This window comes from Ovis aries, chromosome 2, assembly GCF_016772045.2.
Source record: "Ovis aries strain OAR_USU_Benz2616 breed Rambouillet chromosome 2, ARS-UI_Ramb_v3.0, whole genome shotgun sequence".
Lineage (NCBI taxonomy): Eukaryota > Metazoa > Chordata > Mammalia > Artiodactyla > Bovidae > Ovis > Ovis aries.
In genome coordinates this window covers 12,707,204-12,725,623 of record NC_056055.1, presented here as the reverse complement: position 1 = coordinate 12,725,623, position 18,420 = coordinate 12,707,204, and the positions used below count along the sequence as shown (strand labels likewise).

General features: G+C 40.3%; 1 protein-coding gene and 1 long non-coding RNA gene across 4 annotated transcripts in view; one reads left to right on the top strand and one right to left on the bottom strand.

The window, feature by feature from the left end:
- LOC121818589 (uncharacterized) overlaps positions 1-18,420 on the bottom strand; it is a 162,517-nt gene that overhangs the window by 5,616 nt on the left and 138,481 nt on the right. The window lies entirely within an intron of this gene.
- Positions 14,788-18,420, top strand: part of MUSK (muscle associated receptor tyrosine kinase) — a 98,416-nt gene continuing 94,783 nt past the window's right edge. For all 3 annotated transcript variants that reach the window (XM_042242901.2, XM_060408926.1, XM_060408927.1), the window contains exon 1: positions 14,788-14,980. In XM_042242901.2, coding sequence (XP_042098835.1) covers positions 14,902-14,980 — 79 coding nt within the window. In that variant the 5' untranslated portion in view covers positions 14,788-14,901. The remainder of the gene's footprint in view (positions 14,981-18,420) is intronic.

Sequence of the window (18,420 nt, the reverse complement as noted above, 5' to 3'; positions counted from 1 at the left end):
AGAAAGCCATTATGGAGATATGGCCTATAAATGACAGTTTTGTCTTAAAGAGCCCCTTGCAGGGATGAGGAGAGAAAGCAAAGTCTGAAGGTTTCTGTCCTCTCTGATCTCACTGTTAATTCTAGTTGTATATTAAATGTTTTTAAGATTAAAAATATTGCATCTCACAAAAAAAAAACCTGTATCTCAACCGTTGAGTTTCAGTTGCTGAGGGACAGTCATATAAGTGACCAGATATACAAATGTCCCCCAAAAGAGATTTAATTCAAAGGTACAGGTGAAGGAGTCGTACATGCATAGTTATTATCTAATGCTGTAAAATGGTTAAAACTACTCTCAGAATATGTATGCAAAAAAAGGAGTGCCAAGGACTTGATGCTGGAAAAATCAATATTTAATTCCTACATGGTAGAGAAAGGGTTTAATGAGGGAGACGCCAATGAATGGCAAGAAAAACAAGAAAGAGCACTACACAGAAAAACCAAGTGGGGAAAAAAAAACCTTCAAGTAAAAAGAACTGCCCAGTATTGTCAAATGCTGAGGAAAATTCAAGCAACATACCGAGATAACTATTAGCTTAGCAAGTTTTGTTTTTTCTTTTTTATATTTTGCCTTTTGAAAACTTTATGTAATCAAATGTATTCATCCTTATATGACTTGTAGGTTATGTATCATATGACTTTTCCACATAAATATACACATATATTTTTTCCCATGTATTCATCTAGTACTTTTGCTTGCTCTAGAATTTTACTTTAGTATAATACATGAAATATATATATATAATTAATTAATAATTTTATATGCTACCCAGTTGACATCTTTTCTTACTGACTTAAAACATCATCTTTATCATTTTAATTTTCCATTTATCTATTTATAGTCTAGTACCATACAATTTTATTATAGCTTTCCAATATCTTTCACTTTTAGACAAATTACCCCTTGTTAGTCTATTTTTTCACAATTTTACTTGACCATTTTTCTATATATGGATTCTAAATCAGTTCTCTACTTCTAAAAATACTATTGGAATTTTATTGGGTTTATTTTAAAGGTAGAGGCCACACACTATCTTGGGGAGTAATTGTTCTGTTAAAACTGTGACTTGCTCTTTTTCTTCTAGACAAACTGCAGTAGGAATAAGTGAAATGCTATTACAAGTAATTCTCCTTTAAAGTTTAGACCTCCAGCTTTAAGCAGGATTACCGGAACTAAGGGTACAGGCATAGGACTGATGTAAAAGTGAGGTTCCAGTGGAGGGGAAATACACACTTCTCTACAAGAACAAAACAAACCTCCAAACCTCTCCATCATTTGTGTGCTTGCCTGACATCATAGGTGTTAATGTTACCAAACCAGGTTCACTTGCCCTGGGTGCAATAACCCAGACCCTGAGGTGCCAAAAGTTGCTGCCAAGAGAGGGTTTATTTAGGAGGCAGCCAAATGAGGAAATGGATGAACAAATCTCCAATCTGTCTTGGCAAAGTTGAAGGGCTCAGGATATTTCTGGGATAAAGCTGGCACATGAGGAACATGGGAAAAGGCGACTGGAGATAATAAAGAGGTGAGGTACTCCTTGTTCTGCGCAGGTGCCAACTAAGTTACCAGCTTCAGAAGGGTGGCAGCGGCACGTTCTGAGGGTGGCACTCCGTGTTCTCTGATGCCAAAATGTCACTGAGCAGACACCCACGCATGCCCATGTCAGTGGTCCTAACCAGTCTTAACTGGCTTGAGCTCAAACCAGACACAGCTGACTCCAGGTTTTTGAAAAAACAGCTTGGGCAAAGATTTTATTGTTTAGGCTACAAGGTGCTTTAAGGAAATGTGAGTTTTGAAAAAAAAAAAAAAATTAAGTTTGATCCAGTGAAGGCAGGTTAGTTTATTGTCAATGCCCTTGGTTTCACTAAAACACCAAGATAGGTAAATGCATAAGAAGTTCATATTCAACATTGGTGATGAGCTAAGTAGTTAAAATCTAATAACCAAGTCACCCATTCATAATCCTGTGAGTGACAAAAGCAATGGGTAAACACAAATGACAGCAATTTGGTGGAGAAACTCCCAGGTTTCTAGGGCCAATAATCTCCGATGCTATCATCTCCTGTTCTTACAGGGAAGTCGTTACCTCCTGCATCTCCCCAGAAAACTAGAATACTTTGCAGGGTGAGATTAGGTTTGAAGGCAGTTAGTACTGTTTTTGCTTTGTTTTTTTAACAAGGCACCAGGAAGTAGAAGGGAAGCAGTGACTTGGATGAAAACCCTGCATGAATCGTCTGGTCTCCTAGAAGTTCAGGAATATTTCAGCTTTGCCTGCTAAGGAAGTTACTTTTGGTCCCAGAGAGGAGAATCCCTATACTTACCTGCCTTCAAGTTTATTAGGCTGAATCCCACCAGAAACCTGACTGATCTCATCAGTAGTTATGAGGACGTACTGGGTCACCATCTGAGCCAGCCTGCTAGCCATGACTGTTCACAGCAATTTGTAAAGAAGCCTGGATGACTCGCCTCCATACAGCAGGTTACATCTAAAGTGGTCTTGGGACAGCATTTGCCACCTCCATCCTTCTTCCAGAGCCACTGGATAACCATGTTTGCTGTTTCCCTGATTTCTCAGTTTGTATTCATCAGAGAAGATAACGATCACCTTAACTTGATCACTTAACCTTGACTAGTTTAACCTCTAAGCTTGTCTGGGCATTAAAACACCACCATCATATGAAGTATGTACTCTATCTACAATGTAGATGCAGCGGTTTGAGGGCTGGAGAGGGTATCATACTTGGAAGCCAGACAAACATGCATTAGAATTCTGCCTCCATCATTCACTAGTTGCAAAACTTTGGCCACATTTTGAACCTTTCCAAGCTTTAATGTTCTTATCTGCAAAGTAGACACTTATTGTTGCAATCAACCAAAAAATGACTCTGGTTAATTTAGGAGCAAAGGAATTTAGGGGAAGGATATTGAGTAGCTTATGGAATCCCTGGGAACACTGAAGAGTCAGGCAGGAAGCTAAGGCAGTCAGGTGGCAAGCACTCAGGCCAAGATCTCAGCAGAGGAACAGCCTGGTCAGGGTGACACAGCTCTGCACTTGAACATGGGCATAGCTGCTGGCACCGCCATTGCCAGACACTGGATACTGCTGAGGCACTGCCATGGCTGATGCTGCTCTTGGCACTCCTGCCACCGAATACTTGATGCCACCACCACTGGAATGAATTCTAACTACCTCCTTCTTTGTGAGACATGCACCAGATTCACAGTCCCAGCAAAGGCGTCTGACTGTCTAAGCTTAGGTCACTTATCCATATCCAGCTAGCAGGGTTCACAGGAGTAAGTATTCATTTTTCTTAGCTCTTCCAGGGAGAGCAGAGGTTTGCCTCAGACCAGAATTCACACAAACACAGAAAGAGGTTCAAATACTGAGTTTGAAAACGAAAACAAAATTTCACTTTAGAAGATAATATCTTTCATGCAGAAGATGTTTTTTATAATTAGTACCTAGTCATAAAAGGACATTTACAGTTATCATTTTTTTAATATTTATCACTTTATTCAAAACACAATAGTCTTATACTTGACTCTTTACATAAATTCTTTTTTTTTTTTAAGACTTGGTATTTTCAGAGTAGTTTCTAGGACTTCCCTGGTGATGCAGTAGATAAGAATCTGCCTACCAATGCAGGGGATACAGGTTCAATCCCTGGTCCAGGAAGATTCTACATGCCAAGGCACACATAAGGCTATGTGCTGCAATACTGAGCCCGAGCTCCAGAGCCCATGTGCTGCCATTACTGAAGCTTGCGCACTCTAGGGCCCATGCTCCACTACAATGAGAGGCCCACGCACTGCAATGAAGAGTAGCCTCTGCTCACCACAACTAGAGGAAGCCTGCATGCAGCAACACAGACCCTGAGCAGTCAAAACTAAATAAATAATTTTTTTCTGGAAAAAGGATGAACCTATATTGACACATCGTAATCATCCAAAGTTCGTAGCTTACCTTAGGGTTCAATCTTCATGCTGTACATTAAATGAACAGATGTCTGATAATATACATGTCCATCATGACAATATTATATGGATAATCTTCACCACTCCAAAATTTCTTGTTGCTCTGCTTATTCATCCCTTCCCTCCTTTCCCTGCCCCTCAAAACCACTGATCTTTTTACTATCACCAAAGTATGTCTTTTCTAGAATGTCACATAGTTGGAATCATACATTATGTAGCCTTTTAAGATTGACTTCTTTCTCTTAGTAATATGCATTTAAGTTTCCTCCATGTCTTTTCATGACTTGATACCTCATTTCCTCTTAGCACTGAATAACATTCTATCATCTAGATATACCACTGTTTATCCATTCACCTACTGAAGAACAGCCTGATTGCTTCTGAGATTTGGCAATTATGAACAGAACTGCTATAAACACCTGTGTGGAAAAGACCTTGATGCTGGGAAAGATGGAGGGCAGGAGGAGGTGGGGGGGGTGGGCAGCAGAGGATGAGATGATTGGATGGCATCATCAACTCAATGGACATGAGTCTGAGAAAACTCCAGGAGATGGTGAAGGACAGGGAAGCCTGATGTGCTGCAGTTCATGGGGTCACAGAGTTGGACACAATTTAGTGACTGGACAATGAACCACAAACACCTGTGTGCAAATTTTTGTGTGGACATAAGTTTTCAGCTCCTTTGGGCAAATACCAAGGAGTGAAACTGCTGGGTCATATGATCAGAGTATGTTTAGTTTTTCAAGAAACCACACAAAGTCTTCCAAAACGGCTGTACCATTTTGCATTCCCATCAGCAGTGGATGTAAGTTCCTGTTGCCCTACATCCTCACCAGATTTTGGCCATTTCAATAGGCGTGCAGTAGATAATTATTTAAAGTACTTGAGAATCCCACTGGCAGCAGGATTAAGGGGTTGACCAGCCTATGGCAGAAGACTGAGGCAAGCAAGGTAGACAAAACCTGAAGAGTAACAGCAGCTCCATACATTTCTCTAGCAGATAGCTGATGAAATTGGCATTCCCAGTAGGCAGGGTGGAAGACTTCTCCCAATGCCACTTAAGTCATATATAGAAACTTTAGAGTCCTTGAACTGTCGCCATATTAGAATTTTCCATAGATTTTCAGACTTATCTCTTGATGCTGCCAGAGGGATTAGATGAACCAAGAAGAAGTGCTAAATTCAGAATATGAACAGGCTAGAAGCCCCAGAGAATACTTTTGTTCCATAGTCTAGAAAAGCTAGAGAAGTAGATCCATAATCTGGAAAAACTCCTGTAACACACTGCAGTACAGAAAGTGTATTTCAAATGGACCTAGGGTATTTGATATAGAAGCAGTATAATCAATCTTCGGGAACAAGTAGAGAGGTGGGTGAAAGTGTGACATGATGATTGATTCAAAAAAGAAACTGTTGCAACAAATGGGAATAGCATCATACTTCACTTACTGGTTATCCCATTTGTGTTCCAGGAAAAGCTGGGTTTCCTCAAGAGGCCACCTGACTGTCCTTCCATTTATTCTCTAGATCCATTTCTCCCCTGCTCTGTGTCTGTGGAAACCGATTTCTCTGGATTCTACCAGTGGGCTTTCTTGCCCTCCTACTTCCTGTTGGTTTTGGCTGATGGCAAGAATTTAACAAAAATCAAAGGCACTCTCATGAGCTGGCTGAATCCCTCAACCAAAGGTCTTCACTCCTATTAGAAGATTTCTCTCAACACAGGCATCTCTGCCTCTTAGGTTCCAGTACCTGTTTTTCATGCCTCTTAAGCCCTAAGGCCTAGAGATGGCAAAGGGCAGCTACCTGTTAGTGGTTTGCAGTTTCCACACTAATACTTGTGGTTTCCCAACATCTTACACCTTTGTACATATTCCTTTATTCTGTTTTGTTTTGGGACTCAGACAAGCATCCCAAGATATATAAGATACACATTGCCTTGTTGTTCAGTTGCTAGCTGTATCCAACTCTTTGTGACCCCATGGACTGTGGCATGCCAGGCTTCCCTGTCCATCACCATCTCCTGAGCTTGCTCAAACTCACGTCCATCAAATCGGTAGTACCATCCAACCATCTCATTCTCTGTTGTCCCCTTCTCCTCCTGCCTTCAATCTTTCCCAGCATCAGGGTCTTTTCCAGTGAGTCAGCTCTTCACATCAGGTGGTCAAAGAATCGGAGATTCAGCTTCAGCGTCAGTCCTTCCAATGAATATTTAGGGTTGATTTCCTTGAGGATTGAGTGGTTTGATCTCCTTGGTGTCCAAGGAACTCTCAATGGTCTTCTCCAACTTCAAAAGTTAAAAAAAAAAAAAAGTTCAACTTCTCCAGTTCAAAAGCATCAATACTTTGGTGCTCAGCCTTCTTTATGGTCCAACTCTCACATCCATACATGACTGCTGGAAAAACCATACCTTTGACTATACAGACCTTTGTTGACAAGGTAATGTCTCAGGTTTTTAATATGCTGTTTAGGCTGGTCATAGCTTTGCTTCCAAGGAGCAAGCGTCCTTTAATTTCATGGCTGCAGTCACCAACTGCAGTGATTTTGGAGTCCAAGAAAATAAAGTCTGTCACTGTTTCCATTGTTTCCCCATCTATTTGCCACGAAATGATAAGACAAGATGCCATGCATGATCTTTTAGTTTTTTGAATGTTGAGTTTTAAGTTAGCTTTTTCAGTCTCCTCTTTTACTTTCATCAAGAAGCTCTTTAGTTCTTCTTCACTTTCTGCCATAAAGGTGGTGTCATCTACATATGTGAGGTTATTGATACTTCTCCTGGAAATCTTGATTCCAGCTTCTGCTTCATCTAGTCTGGCATTTCGCATGATGTACTCTGCAATAGAAGTTAAATAAGCAGGGTGGGTGACAATATACAGCCTTGATGTACACCTTTCCCAATTTGAACCAGTCCATGGTTCCATATCTGGTTCTAACTGTTTCTTCTTGACCTGCATGCAGGTTTCTCAGGAGGCAGGTAAGGTGGTCTGGAATTACCATTTCATTAAGAATTTTCCACAGTTTGTTGTGATTAACACAGTCAAAGGCTTTAACTAGTCAATGAAGCAGAAGTAGATATTTTTCGGAAATTCTCTTTGCCTTTTTTATGATCCAGATGTTAGCAATTTGATCTCTGGTTCCTCTGCCTTTTCTAAATCCAATTTGAACATCTGGAAGCTCTCAGTTCACATACTGTTGAAGACTAATTTGGAGAATTTTGAGCATTACTTTGCTAGCATGTGAGATGAGTGCAATTGTGCGGTAGTTTGAACATTCTTTGGCATTGCCTTTCTTTGGGGTCAGAATGAAAACTGACCTTTTCCAGTCCTGTGGCCACTGCTGAGTTTTCCAAATTTGCTGGCATACTGAGTGCAGCACTTTCACATCATCATCTTTTAGGATTTGAAATAGCTCAGCTGGAGTTCCATCACTCCACTAGCTTTGTTCGTAGTGATGCTTCCTAAGGCCCACTTGAATTCACACTCCAGGATGTCTGACTCAAGGTGAGTTAGCATACCATCATGATTATCCGGGTCATTAAGATCTTTTTTTATATAGTTCTGTGTATTCTTGCCACCTCTTCTTAATATCTTCTGCTTCTGTTAGGTCCATACCATTTCTGTCCTTTATTGAGACGATCTTTGCATGAAATATTCCCTTGGTATCTCTAATTTTCTTGAAGAGACCTCTAGTCTTTCCCATTCTATTTTTTTCCCTCTATTTCTTTGCACTGATCACTTAGGTAGGCTTTCTTATCTCTCCCTGATATTCTTGGGACCTCTGCATTCAGATGGGTATATCTTTCCTTTTCTCCTCTGCCTTTCACTTCTTTTCTCAGCTATTTGTATGGCCTCTTCAGACAACCATTTTGCCTTTTACATTTCTTCTTGAGATGTCTGCTGCTGCTGCTGCTGCTGCTGCTAAGTGGCTTCAGTCATGTCTACTAGTATATAATTAAATACTCCATTTTCTATATTCACTCAATTATTTCAAGTTGGAAATCTGTCTTAATGAACAAATCCATCTGATTCTCCTTTCCATACATATCCTAAATCTATCCTTTCCTCTCCATCCACACTGTTAAAACCTTTGTCCATCATGTGAATAGTAACAGCTTCAGAGCTGGTCTCTGCTCTAAAAAATGAGCTTAACTACACATAAAGCAAAATGGCCCAAGGTCATGGGCTAAGTTCCCAAGGTGAACTTGTTTAAACCTACCTACCTACATTCTTGAATACCTCCCTTTTCATTGCTTGTCCCCATTGTCCATTTCCTACTTTCTTTGTTATGCAAAGTATCACCACTTGTTTACTGATCATGTCTATACTTATTATGGGGCTTCTCAGGTGGGGCTAGTGGTAAAGAACCCGCCTGCCAATGCAAAAGACATAAGAGACGCAGGTTCAATCTCTGGGTCGGGAAGATGCCCTGAGGAAGGGCATGGCAACCTACTCTAGTGTTCTTGCCTGGAGGATCCCAAGGTCAGAGGAGCCTGGCAGGTTACAGTCCATGTCATGGCAAAGGGTCAGCCATAACTGAAACAACACAGCATGCATGGATGCGCACTCAGTACCTCCACTTGCTGCCTATTATAATACTTCATTCTGTCTCCTGGAATGCTGCTTCCCTGGGTTAATATATCACTGACAGATACCCTTTCCTCCCCCCATCCCCAAAATAAACCTAAACCATTCAACATCTGTTATGCAGAAAGCTGAGACGTGCTAGAGAAAATAATTACACCAGCGTATATGAGAATCAGTACAACTCTATATGAACAACCTCATTGTGTGCTCCCTTCTCCAGAATAACTGTTTGAAATCTCCTTTAACCGGAGGTTAAAGCATCTGCCTGCAATGCAAGAGACCTGGGTTTGATCCCTGGGTCGGGAAGATCCCCTGGAGAAGGAAATGGCAACCCACTCCAGTATTCTTGCCTGGAGAATCCCATGGGCGGAGGAGCCTAGTGGGCTACAGTCCACGGGGTCACAAAGAGTTGGACATGGCTGAGCGACTTCACTCACAACCTCATCTATTTGATAGATATGATAGAAGTCATCAGATGAGGGCTCAGTAACTTCTTTGTCATTCCTGCCTATAAATTTCCATATTTACCCCTTCCTGGAGAAAGGCATGGCAACCCGCTCCAGTATTCTTGCCAGTATTCTTGCCTGGAGAATCCCATGGACAGAAGAGTCTGGGCCACAGTCCATGGGGTCACAAAGAGTCAGACACGACTGAGCAACTAACACACACACCCCTTCCTCATCATCTTCTATTACAAGATCCTATCACACCTGCCTTTCTTGAGACCTTGATTTGTCTATTATCTCTTTTCTAGCCTGTGTCTTTAACTAACCTCTTTCTCTCTACAAGATACTTCACAGCACACCTTCAAAATAAATGAAAAGTAAAAATTCTGTCTTCATCCAACCTCTCCCTCCAGTTGCTTTACTTTCTCTACTCTTTCAACATCACTCATCTTGAGAGAATCATATTCACATACTGTCTCATTTTTCACACCTCTTATTCATTTCTCAATCACTGTATACTACTCTGATTTCTTACCTCATTCCCCAGATCCCAGAGATTACCCTTCATCAATATCATAAAATACATCTATGCTGCTAAATTCAATGGAAGCCTTTCTTACTTGACCTCTTAGTAGCATTCTGAACACTCTTGGAAAGTAGGCTTTCCTGGAAATGCTCTCTTCCCTTTCCTTCCCTTTGTTTATACTCATCTTTTTTTTTTTTTTTCCTGTCTCACTAGCTGCTCCTTGCCAATCTTTTTCTCTAACTCTTTATCTTCTACTGACTTTTAAAGGGTTGGCTATTTCATGGCTCAATTCTGGGGCTTCCTCTTCATCTACACTTTCCCCTTAGCATCAGCTGATTCATTTTATAGCTCTAAGTGTGGTCTACATTCCCATGACATTTCCTGCTCCTAGAATGAAGGCCTTGCTGAAACATAAAAGATCCTGAATGACTTTGTCTACCTGCCTCTGTAGGTTCTACCCTAACTCTATACTCCAAACACGCTCATCACATCACCATGTTCCTTCATGTTCCAGGTCATTTCCATATTCTTCACCCACTAAATATTAGGGTCCACTCCCAGACCTCCCTAGTTTAGTTATCTGGCTTCTACTTATTCTGCAAGATTTAGCCTCCTTAGTACTTTCTCAGAGAAGCATTTCTCAAGCTCTCAGACTATCAGGCTCAATTCTTTTATGATTTCACAGCATAATGTATCTCTCTAGATTATTATTTAGTTAATTATTTCCTTTAGTCCATCCTAAAGGAAATCAGTCCTGAATGTTCATTGGAAGGACTGATGCTGAAGCTGAACCTCCAATACTTTGGCCACCTGATGGGAAGAACTGACTCATGTGAAAAGACCCTGATGCTGGGAAAGATTGAAGGCAGGAGGAAAAGGGGACAACAGAGGATGAGATGGTTGGATGGCATCACTGATTCAATGGACATGAGTTTGAGTAAATTCCATGAGTCGGTGATGGATAGGGAGGCCTGGCATGCTGCAGTCCATGGGGTTGCAGAGTCGGACACGACTGAGAGACTGAACTGAACTAATTACTGATGCAATCATATAATATTAACTCCACCACCACACATATTTTCTTGCTCCATTGATTTCTGCCAAATGTTCAGTCTATAGCAGGTAGTCAATATAATCCCTTCATTCACTGAACAATCATTTTAAGAGTCCTTCCCAATTTTATAAGGTATGAGTTTCCAACACATTGATGTACCTCTAACTGCCATCTTGATAATTAATCAGACATTACATTCATTTGTGAACACAGAACTCTTTGACTTCCCAGGAGTTTTCTAGAAAGAGCAATCCATATGGCATTTCTGACCCACTGTTGACCAGTGAGGCAGAAGACCAGGTCATTGCCCTCTGTGATCCTTAGAAGGGGCTCCTTGCCAACGTCACCAGATGTATGAGAGCAGGGTGCAGACCAGGAGCACTAACTTGGTGATGTGTTGATTCTAGCAGGAATGAGGCCAGTTTCATCAGCTGCTGCGTGGTTGAATTCATGTCAAGTTCAAGATATGGCTCAGCATGGTGCTACTTGGTGTCTCGGCCAGCCCTTGAGATGAAGAAGCAGAGATAGCAGAGGTGGGAAGGCAAAATTTTTGGTGGCTGAGTGCATTTTATGAAAGGGAAGACTCACCACCAGCCCCATAGTCTCTCCACATGCTCCAAAAAGCAGTCAAATAACTGACTGCCACCCCATCTCCACTCTCTGTGGCTGAATGAGCCTACTTTATAAGGAATAGGTTTGCCTGTATTGTAGGATGGAAGGCCATTCTGCATCCAGGGTCCAAGAAACTGCTGCAAGGACCATAATTAGCTGACAGGCTCCAACTACAACATTTTGGGGGTCTGAAGCAGTGTTCACCTCTAAGCCACACTCTTCACGGGATTCTCTTAGCAAACCGATTAACTAACAGATTAATTTTACTTATTTTTTTGTTTTTTCTAACTTTTTAATTGAAGGATAGCTGATTCACAATGTTGTGTTAGGTTAGGTATTCAGAAAAGTGATTCAGTTCGATACACACACACATATTTTTTTAAGATTCTTTTACCTTATAGGTTATCACAAAATATTGAGTGTAAGTCCCCGTGCTATACAGTAAGTCCCCATTGTTTATCCATTCTACATAGAATAGTTTCCATATGTCAATCCCAACTCCTAATTTATCCTTCCCCCACTTCCCTTTGGTAACCATAAATTTGCTTTCTATGTCTGTGAGTATATTTCTATTGTGCATATACGTTCATTTGTATCATTTTTTAGATGTGGTATATTTATACTACGGAATATTTCTCAGCCGTCAAAAGAATGAAATAATGCCATTTTCAGCAACATGGATAGACCTAGAGATCATCATACTAAATGAAGTAAGCCAAAGACCAATATCATATGATATTGTTTAGAGGTGGAATCTATAAAAATGAAACAAGTTGCACTTCTGTACAAAACAGAAATAGATTGATTCATCTTAAACCAGCCCTCGTCCACACATTCTGGCTTTCCCTCAACAGAGTTTGGTCTCCCCCTAGTTTCACACAGTACTATTGTCACCTTCAGGCTCAGGTCATGGTGGAATCTGAAGTAGGGTCACACATCTAGAGAATGCAATTCCTACTGGATCAGAATGAGCACCATCAATGCTTGCTCTGTATTTTAGGGAAAAGGGAACGAGAATGAAGAGCGCTCATTCCCAAATCCTCCTCCTGGACATTTGAAGAAAGAAGTCCCCTAAGTTGCTCACCTTGGACTTACCTTTCTTAATGGCTGGTGGTGATCCTGAGTTTAACTTTAAGCTCGCAAATCTACAGTTATCCAAACCTCCAGAAATCTGTGCTCTCCCTAGTGCTGCTTGTGGGAATGGCTGAAGTCTTTTCATCCTGCTGATTCTTAAATTTCAAATTAAAGTAAAAAAGTGCTCATTCAGCTAATGTCAAAGTTTCCCATGAGATACATGGCATTCACAGGATATTCTCAGAACAGAAACCACATCAAATTTATATCTTTTCTATTAAAAATTACATTAGGATCATTTCAGTCAAAATTTAAGGAATCAAATTCATATTAGCCAAGCCAAAAAGAATAAAGGAATTTATTAACTCCAAAAACAAGGAAAATCAGTGGCTACATCTGACTTTGCATATTACTTCCTATTAATGAATCAGGAAGCCTCCAATAACCTTGGTTTACCTAGTCCTCACAGGCGGTGATCTAAAAAGAAGGAGCTTATTTTGTATTACGTCCAGTAAAATAAGAGGGAGACCTTGAGCTATGTGCCAGCTTGAGGTGTAAGCCCATTTCTGAAGCAATCACTATATCTAGGTAGTAGAGCTATTCTACACAGAAAATATTTGCAAAATATGCAATGGATCAATAATATAAATTATTTCCTTCAGAGTATTTTTTAAAACTCCTATAAATTAATAAGAAAAAAATGACTAAAGAGGAAAATAGACAAAAGTCACAGAAGAGGAAAATGAAAAACAAATATATGAAAAATTCTCATTACCAACAGTAAGAGTGGAACACAAGTAAACTAAAACAACACCATACCCTTTTTATTCTACTTAAACGTAAACATTCAACAGTAAGTGTTGATGAGATTGTGGGGAAATGGATTCTCTTATACATTGCTGAAAGTGAAAGTGAAAGTCGCTCAGTTGTGTCCGACTCTGCAACGCCATGGGCTGTAGCCTGCTAGACTCCTATTTCCATGGAATTCTCCAGGCAAGAATACTGGAGTGGGTAGGCATTTCTTTCTCCAAGGGATCTTCCCAATCCAGGGACTGAACCCAGGTCTCCCCCATTGCAGACAGATTCTTTACTGTCTGAGCCTGAGGTGTGGTTAAATATACCATTATAGATCCATGATTTAGAAATCTACATAGCCAACAGAAGCAATGAGATAGTGCTATATATTAACCATGTAAAAGTCTCCAAGACATACTGTTCAGTGGGAAAAGGCCATTTGCCTAGGAGAATGTTTTGGAAGGATCTTCTACAACTGACAGCTCATGACTGCTGACTCAGTGGACTCATGAGACCAAAGAATAAGAGAGACACCAACACAAGCAGAAAAACTCTTAAAACCACGCGGTAAGTGCAATGAGAGAGAAATGCACAATAGAACAGAGAAGCCGGGAGGAGGCAAACCTAAGGCAGCTCTGGGAAGATGTGGGAGTTTTAGTCTGGAATAGCTCCCAGGAGATGGTGATCAAGTTAAGATAGGTAGGAACCAGGTAGAGAGGAGGAGAAAGCACTCCAAGAGGACGAAACAGTAGGAACAATTCATGGAGGCTTGAAAGCTGTATTCAGTGAACCATCAGTAGGTTGCTACATATCAAAACAGAGATAGGGATTGTAACAGAGGCTAAAGAGATAGGCAGGGTCCATCAGGCCTTCTTTTGTTATATTAGAGAGATTTGAATTTTTTTTATGTGATGAAGAGCCACTGAAGACTTTTGAGTAGGACAGGTGTTCTAAAAAGAGATTAGTTAAAGTGTTAGTCACTCAGTTGTGTCCGACTCTTTGTGACCCCATGGACTATAGCCCATGAGGCTCCTCTGTCTATGGAATTCTCCAGCCAAGAGTACTGGAGTGGGTAGCCATGCCCTTCTCCAGAGGATCTTCCCGACCCAGAGATCAAACCCGGGTCTCCTGCATTGCAGGCGGACTCTTTACCCTCTGAGTCACCAGGGTAGCCCGAGAGGACAGTGAGACACAAGGCAGAGAGGACGGATAGGAGGTGACCACCATCATTCCAAGAAGATGAACGTCTGAAAGGAAGGCTGGGATAGGCTGAGAACAGTGAGAATCAAAGGAGGGGAGGAAATCAAGGCATATCAGGTTGGTACAATCTGTAGGAATTAATTATGGGATGGATGCAGGTTGGGGAGTGAGAGTTGGGGAGGAATCATGCTCAGATGCATCCAGAGTTCTGAGATAAGTGCAGGAGAGATGATGAGCTGACTCAGAAGATCGGGGAAACTATACCTCAGGGAATACAATGATGGTTACAAAAGGCATCTGGTATTGTCCTTCTGCTACTGTCTTAAAAGGGATTCTAGAGGGATTTTCTTTCCCTTGTTCCTCCAGCCCTACACTTGCATTACTGGCCTAAGGGGATACTCACCAGCTGGCCGTGTCTATCATTACAGCTAAGTCTGAGAATTCCTGATTATACTTAGAGCCAGTGGAGCTGCTGACACAAACAGTCATTAGCAGACGACCCTTTTGGAACAAACTATGCTTTAAAATGTAAACGGTGGAGGCATTTTCCTTGCGTTGTCCAGAAAGAACTTTCTGCTGCCTGAGCCTGGATTAATCATGAGAGAGTTCGTCAACATTCCACTGGTACATATTCTTACTTTGGTTGCCTTCAGCGGGACTGAGAAACTTCCAAAAGGTTGGTTTCAGCACTCTTGTCTACTGTTGCCTGTGGCCGTTCTAAGGTGCATGCGTGTGTTCCTATCGTGACTGATTCATGAGGGCAGGCTTGGGTTTTACTTGGTGAAGTGGGGGTGCAGTATATGGAGAGGGAGAAAGCTATATAAATAAGCAATTGATGGATGGTCTCCATTCTACTGCTATCCATCCCCTGCTTAAGCTCGACAATAAAAAGTTTAGCCATTCAGTGCATACAGAGTCCTCACTTGTAAGGGAAACATTAACAGGTAAACTGCAAGTTATTGAGGTCAGTTTGTTTATGCGTATGTCAAACTTCAGGGTGGTCTAAATGGATGATGAAAACCTTTTTACATCAGGTTTGCCAGGAATGTATCAGTCCCACTCCCAGACATCCAGAGTGTTTGCTTCTGAACAGAAATCGCTTCCATTTTCAGTTTCAGCTTTGCAAAACTCTTAATCAATATTTGAGTTCCTCCCAAATAAAAATTAGAGAAAGACGCACACAAGTTGCCTATGAAAGTCTGAAGAACAACGGGTTCTCCATAGGAGGCTGGAGTCATGATTTGGTTTGGCAAGAGACCGTGAAAAGTTTTTTTTTCAGAGGCTTTGGAATGTACCGGAAATAACACCACCTCAGGGGAAAGGAAAGCAACTTAAGAAACTGACAAACACCTGTTGCAGTAGCAAGAATGTCCACAGTTTCTGGCCAGCGTATTATGAAACTGAGACTAGTGTATTTCAAATCAGGAAGAAAGACAGGAAAATAGGTGATCTGCAAAGTGACTGAGGGCGTCACTGAAGTCTTTTTACAAAGACATGAGAAAGCAAATGGAGGAACATTACAAAGTTTTCTGATTAAATGGACTGTTGTTTAGCAGCCCAGTCATGTCCAACTCTTTTGCGAACCCATGAACTGTAGCCAGTCAGGCTCCTCTGTCCGTGGGCTTCTCCAGGCAAGAATACTGGAGTGGGTTGCTGTTTCCTTCTCCAGGGCATCTTCCCAACCCAAGGACGGAACCCTCGTCTCTTGCATTGGTAGGGAGATTCTTTACCATTGAGCCACTAGGGAATTAAACACATTACAGTAGAGTAAAGAGAGTTCTGTGAATTTATGACACATTCAAATGAATTATTTTCCCTTCATATTACTTCACCAAAGAACTGAATGGGTTTGTATTGTATAGATAAGCGAAGGTAGTCATACTGTATGTTAGTTAGAAAACATAGCGTAGATTTTGTGGTTCACTAGAATTTTTGGAACCACAAGGTCAAAACTCACATACTAAGAAGATAGAGCTTTCTTCACCAACAGTCTGATTTCATAGATTTATGTTGTTTCATTGCTTTCTTTTTCTATTTTATCTGCACAAAAGGGTGTCTTTCAATGCATTTAAACTTTTGTCAACTAATACTTTAAGGTACCTCCAGATAAAAAAGAATCTATATCTTTTCAAATAGCTAATAATAGCCAGAAAGACTTAACACTGGCTTCAGATTATTTTAATGCTTCCTGATCATACAATGGATGTCCGGAAGGGCAGCACCTGGATGTTTGGACTTATGGATTGTTGTAAATTTATTTGTGCTATTCTAAACCATAAAGTTACATATAAATGACATGGTTAGATGCTAAAATGTACTGAAATCCAGTCTTACAAGGAACACAACAATTGATTTTCTAATTCAAATTAGAATCCCATGCATGAGAAAAACCAAACCCAACCTCCTAATTTCTATCTAGAGATGATTTGTAGTTTTCAAACTTTATAGGTAAAGCACACTGTTTCTATTTTGAAAAGTCACAAAATATAGTGGCATAAACGTAACAAAGCCAAAATCCCGAGCTCTAAATAAAATAGCCAGACTGTTACCCTAACTTTGTTTATTTGTTTATAGCTTATTTACTGCTTTAATTAGATTGTAAACTCAAAAAATTAAAGCAGTATGTTTGCCTATCCTACTCAAAGAGAGTATTTGAGTATTATTCAAAAAACTAAATTAATATGGGTTTAACATCAGCCTTAGCAAAAACACCAGGCCTGGAAGAGCAAACATTTATTAACTACACTTACCAGTTCTGAGAATACACACTATCATGAAAATGCAATCCTTAATATTTTACATGTTGAAGCGCATGGAATATGTTGGTACAAAGAACACATTAATATGTGATTATTTTAGTACTATTAACAGTAATGAAATTATGCTACACAAATTTGTGTAGATATCTATTGTTTTCTCTATTCTTGGCAGAAGGCAATAATGCGAAGAGGTTTTTTAGGTGGTACCCCCTTTTCCTAAGTCCTTTATTGTGAATGAATCAAGACATCTGCACTATAATATATCATAAAGTAAACTGACACAGTTAAAATAGTGCAAGAGTATTCTGTGGACTCTTTTCCAATCATCAGCATATGATTTCTTCAAGAAAATTAATAACCAACTTTGTAGAATAGCTTATTATTATTATAGTTTTAGTTTAATTTAGATTCCTAATGTTCAAAGACAAAGGGAAAGTTCACTGTCTTTCTGAATCATTTTTTCTGGTGATACTTTAAATCAAACCACAAGGAGGAGGATTTTATAAACAGTCATGTATGAAAATAGCCAACATTTCATTGAACAGTTGCCTTAACCACATTTTTCAAAAATATTTAACACTTTATCAGGAAGTACTAAGTGTAGAGTGGGATTTTCTATAGGAGTTCGTGAAACAACTTTGAATCTGTTTTATGCACAAAGAACTCCTGTCCAAACTCCACTCTTGAAATTATCCCATTACTATCATACCTAGAAGTTCTTGAGTCTTAAGTGATTTATCTTTAGATATATGTTAGTAATTTCTTCTAAATCATATGTATACAGGGATAGGATTCACAGATTCGACATATGACTAAGTCAGAATGGGCATAGCTGTCACTGAAATCCGGGACACCGAGTACTGGATGAATGTTTTATATTGACAAACACTGAAAGAGTAACTCATTCCATATTTGGGGAAACAACAGTTGCTTTAAATATTATTGACTTTAAAGAACAAAGTGCAGAAACACTTTGTGGCAAAATTTTTACCACAAATCCAGTGGTGAAGTGGGCAACTTCTTGGTGAAACAGGACATGCAGTTATTGGGGGAAAGTGATAAGTGAAGGATGAATAGAGGCCCTAAAGGAAGTGATCCCATTCAGAGAGAGGAGAGACGTGAGAGATGAGAGAATGTAGCAGGACCACATGTCCATGCTGGGGCTGGGGACTGCACCCCCATAAGTGGTCCTGATCTTCACCCTTGCATTACTTTATTCAACGATAACTTTGTGAACACAGGAGCAGTGAGGACAGCTGGTTGGATTAGTTCAAGACTGGTACTTTCCAGGGTCAGTGCAGCTAAAGGACTAGAGGGTAAGGGAGCTGAGATGATATGGCAACAAAGCATGCAGTCT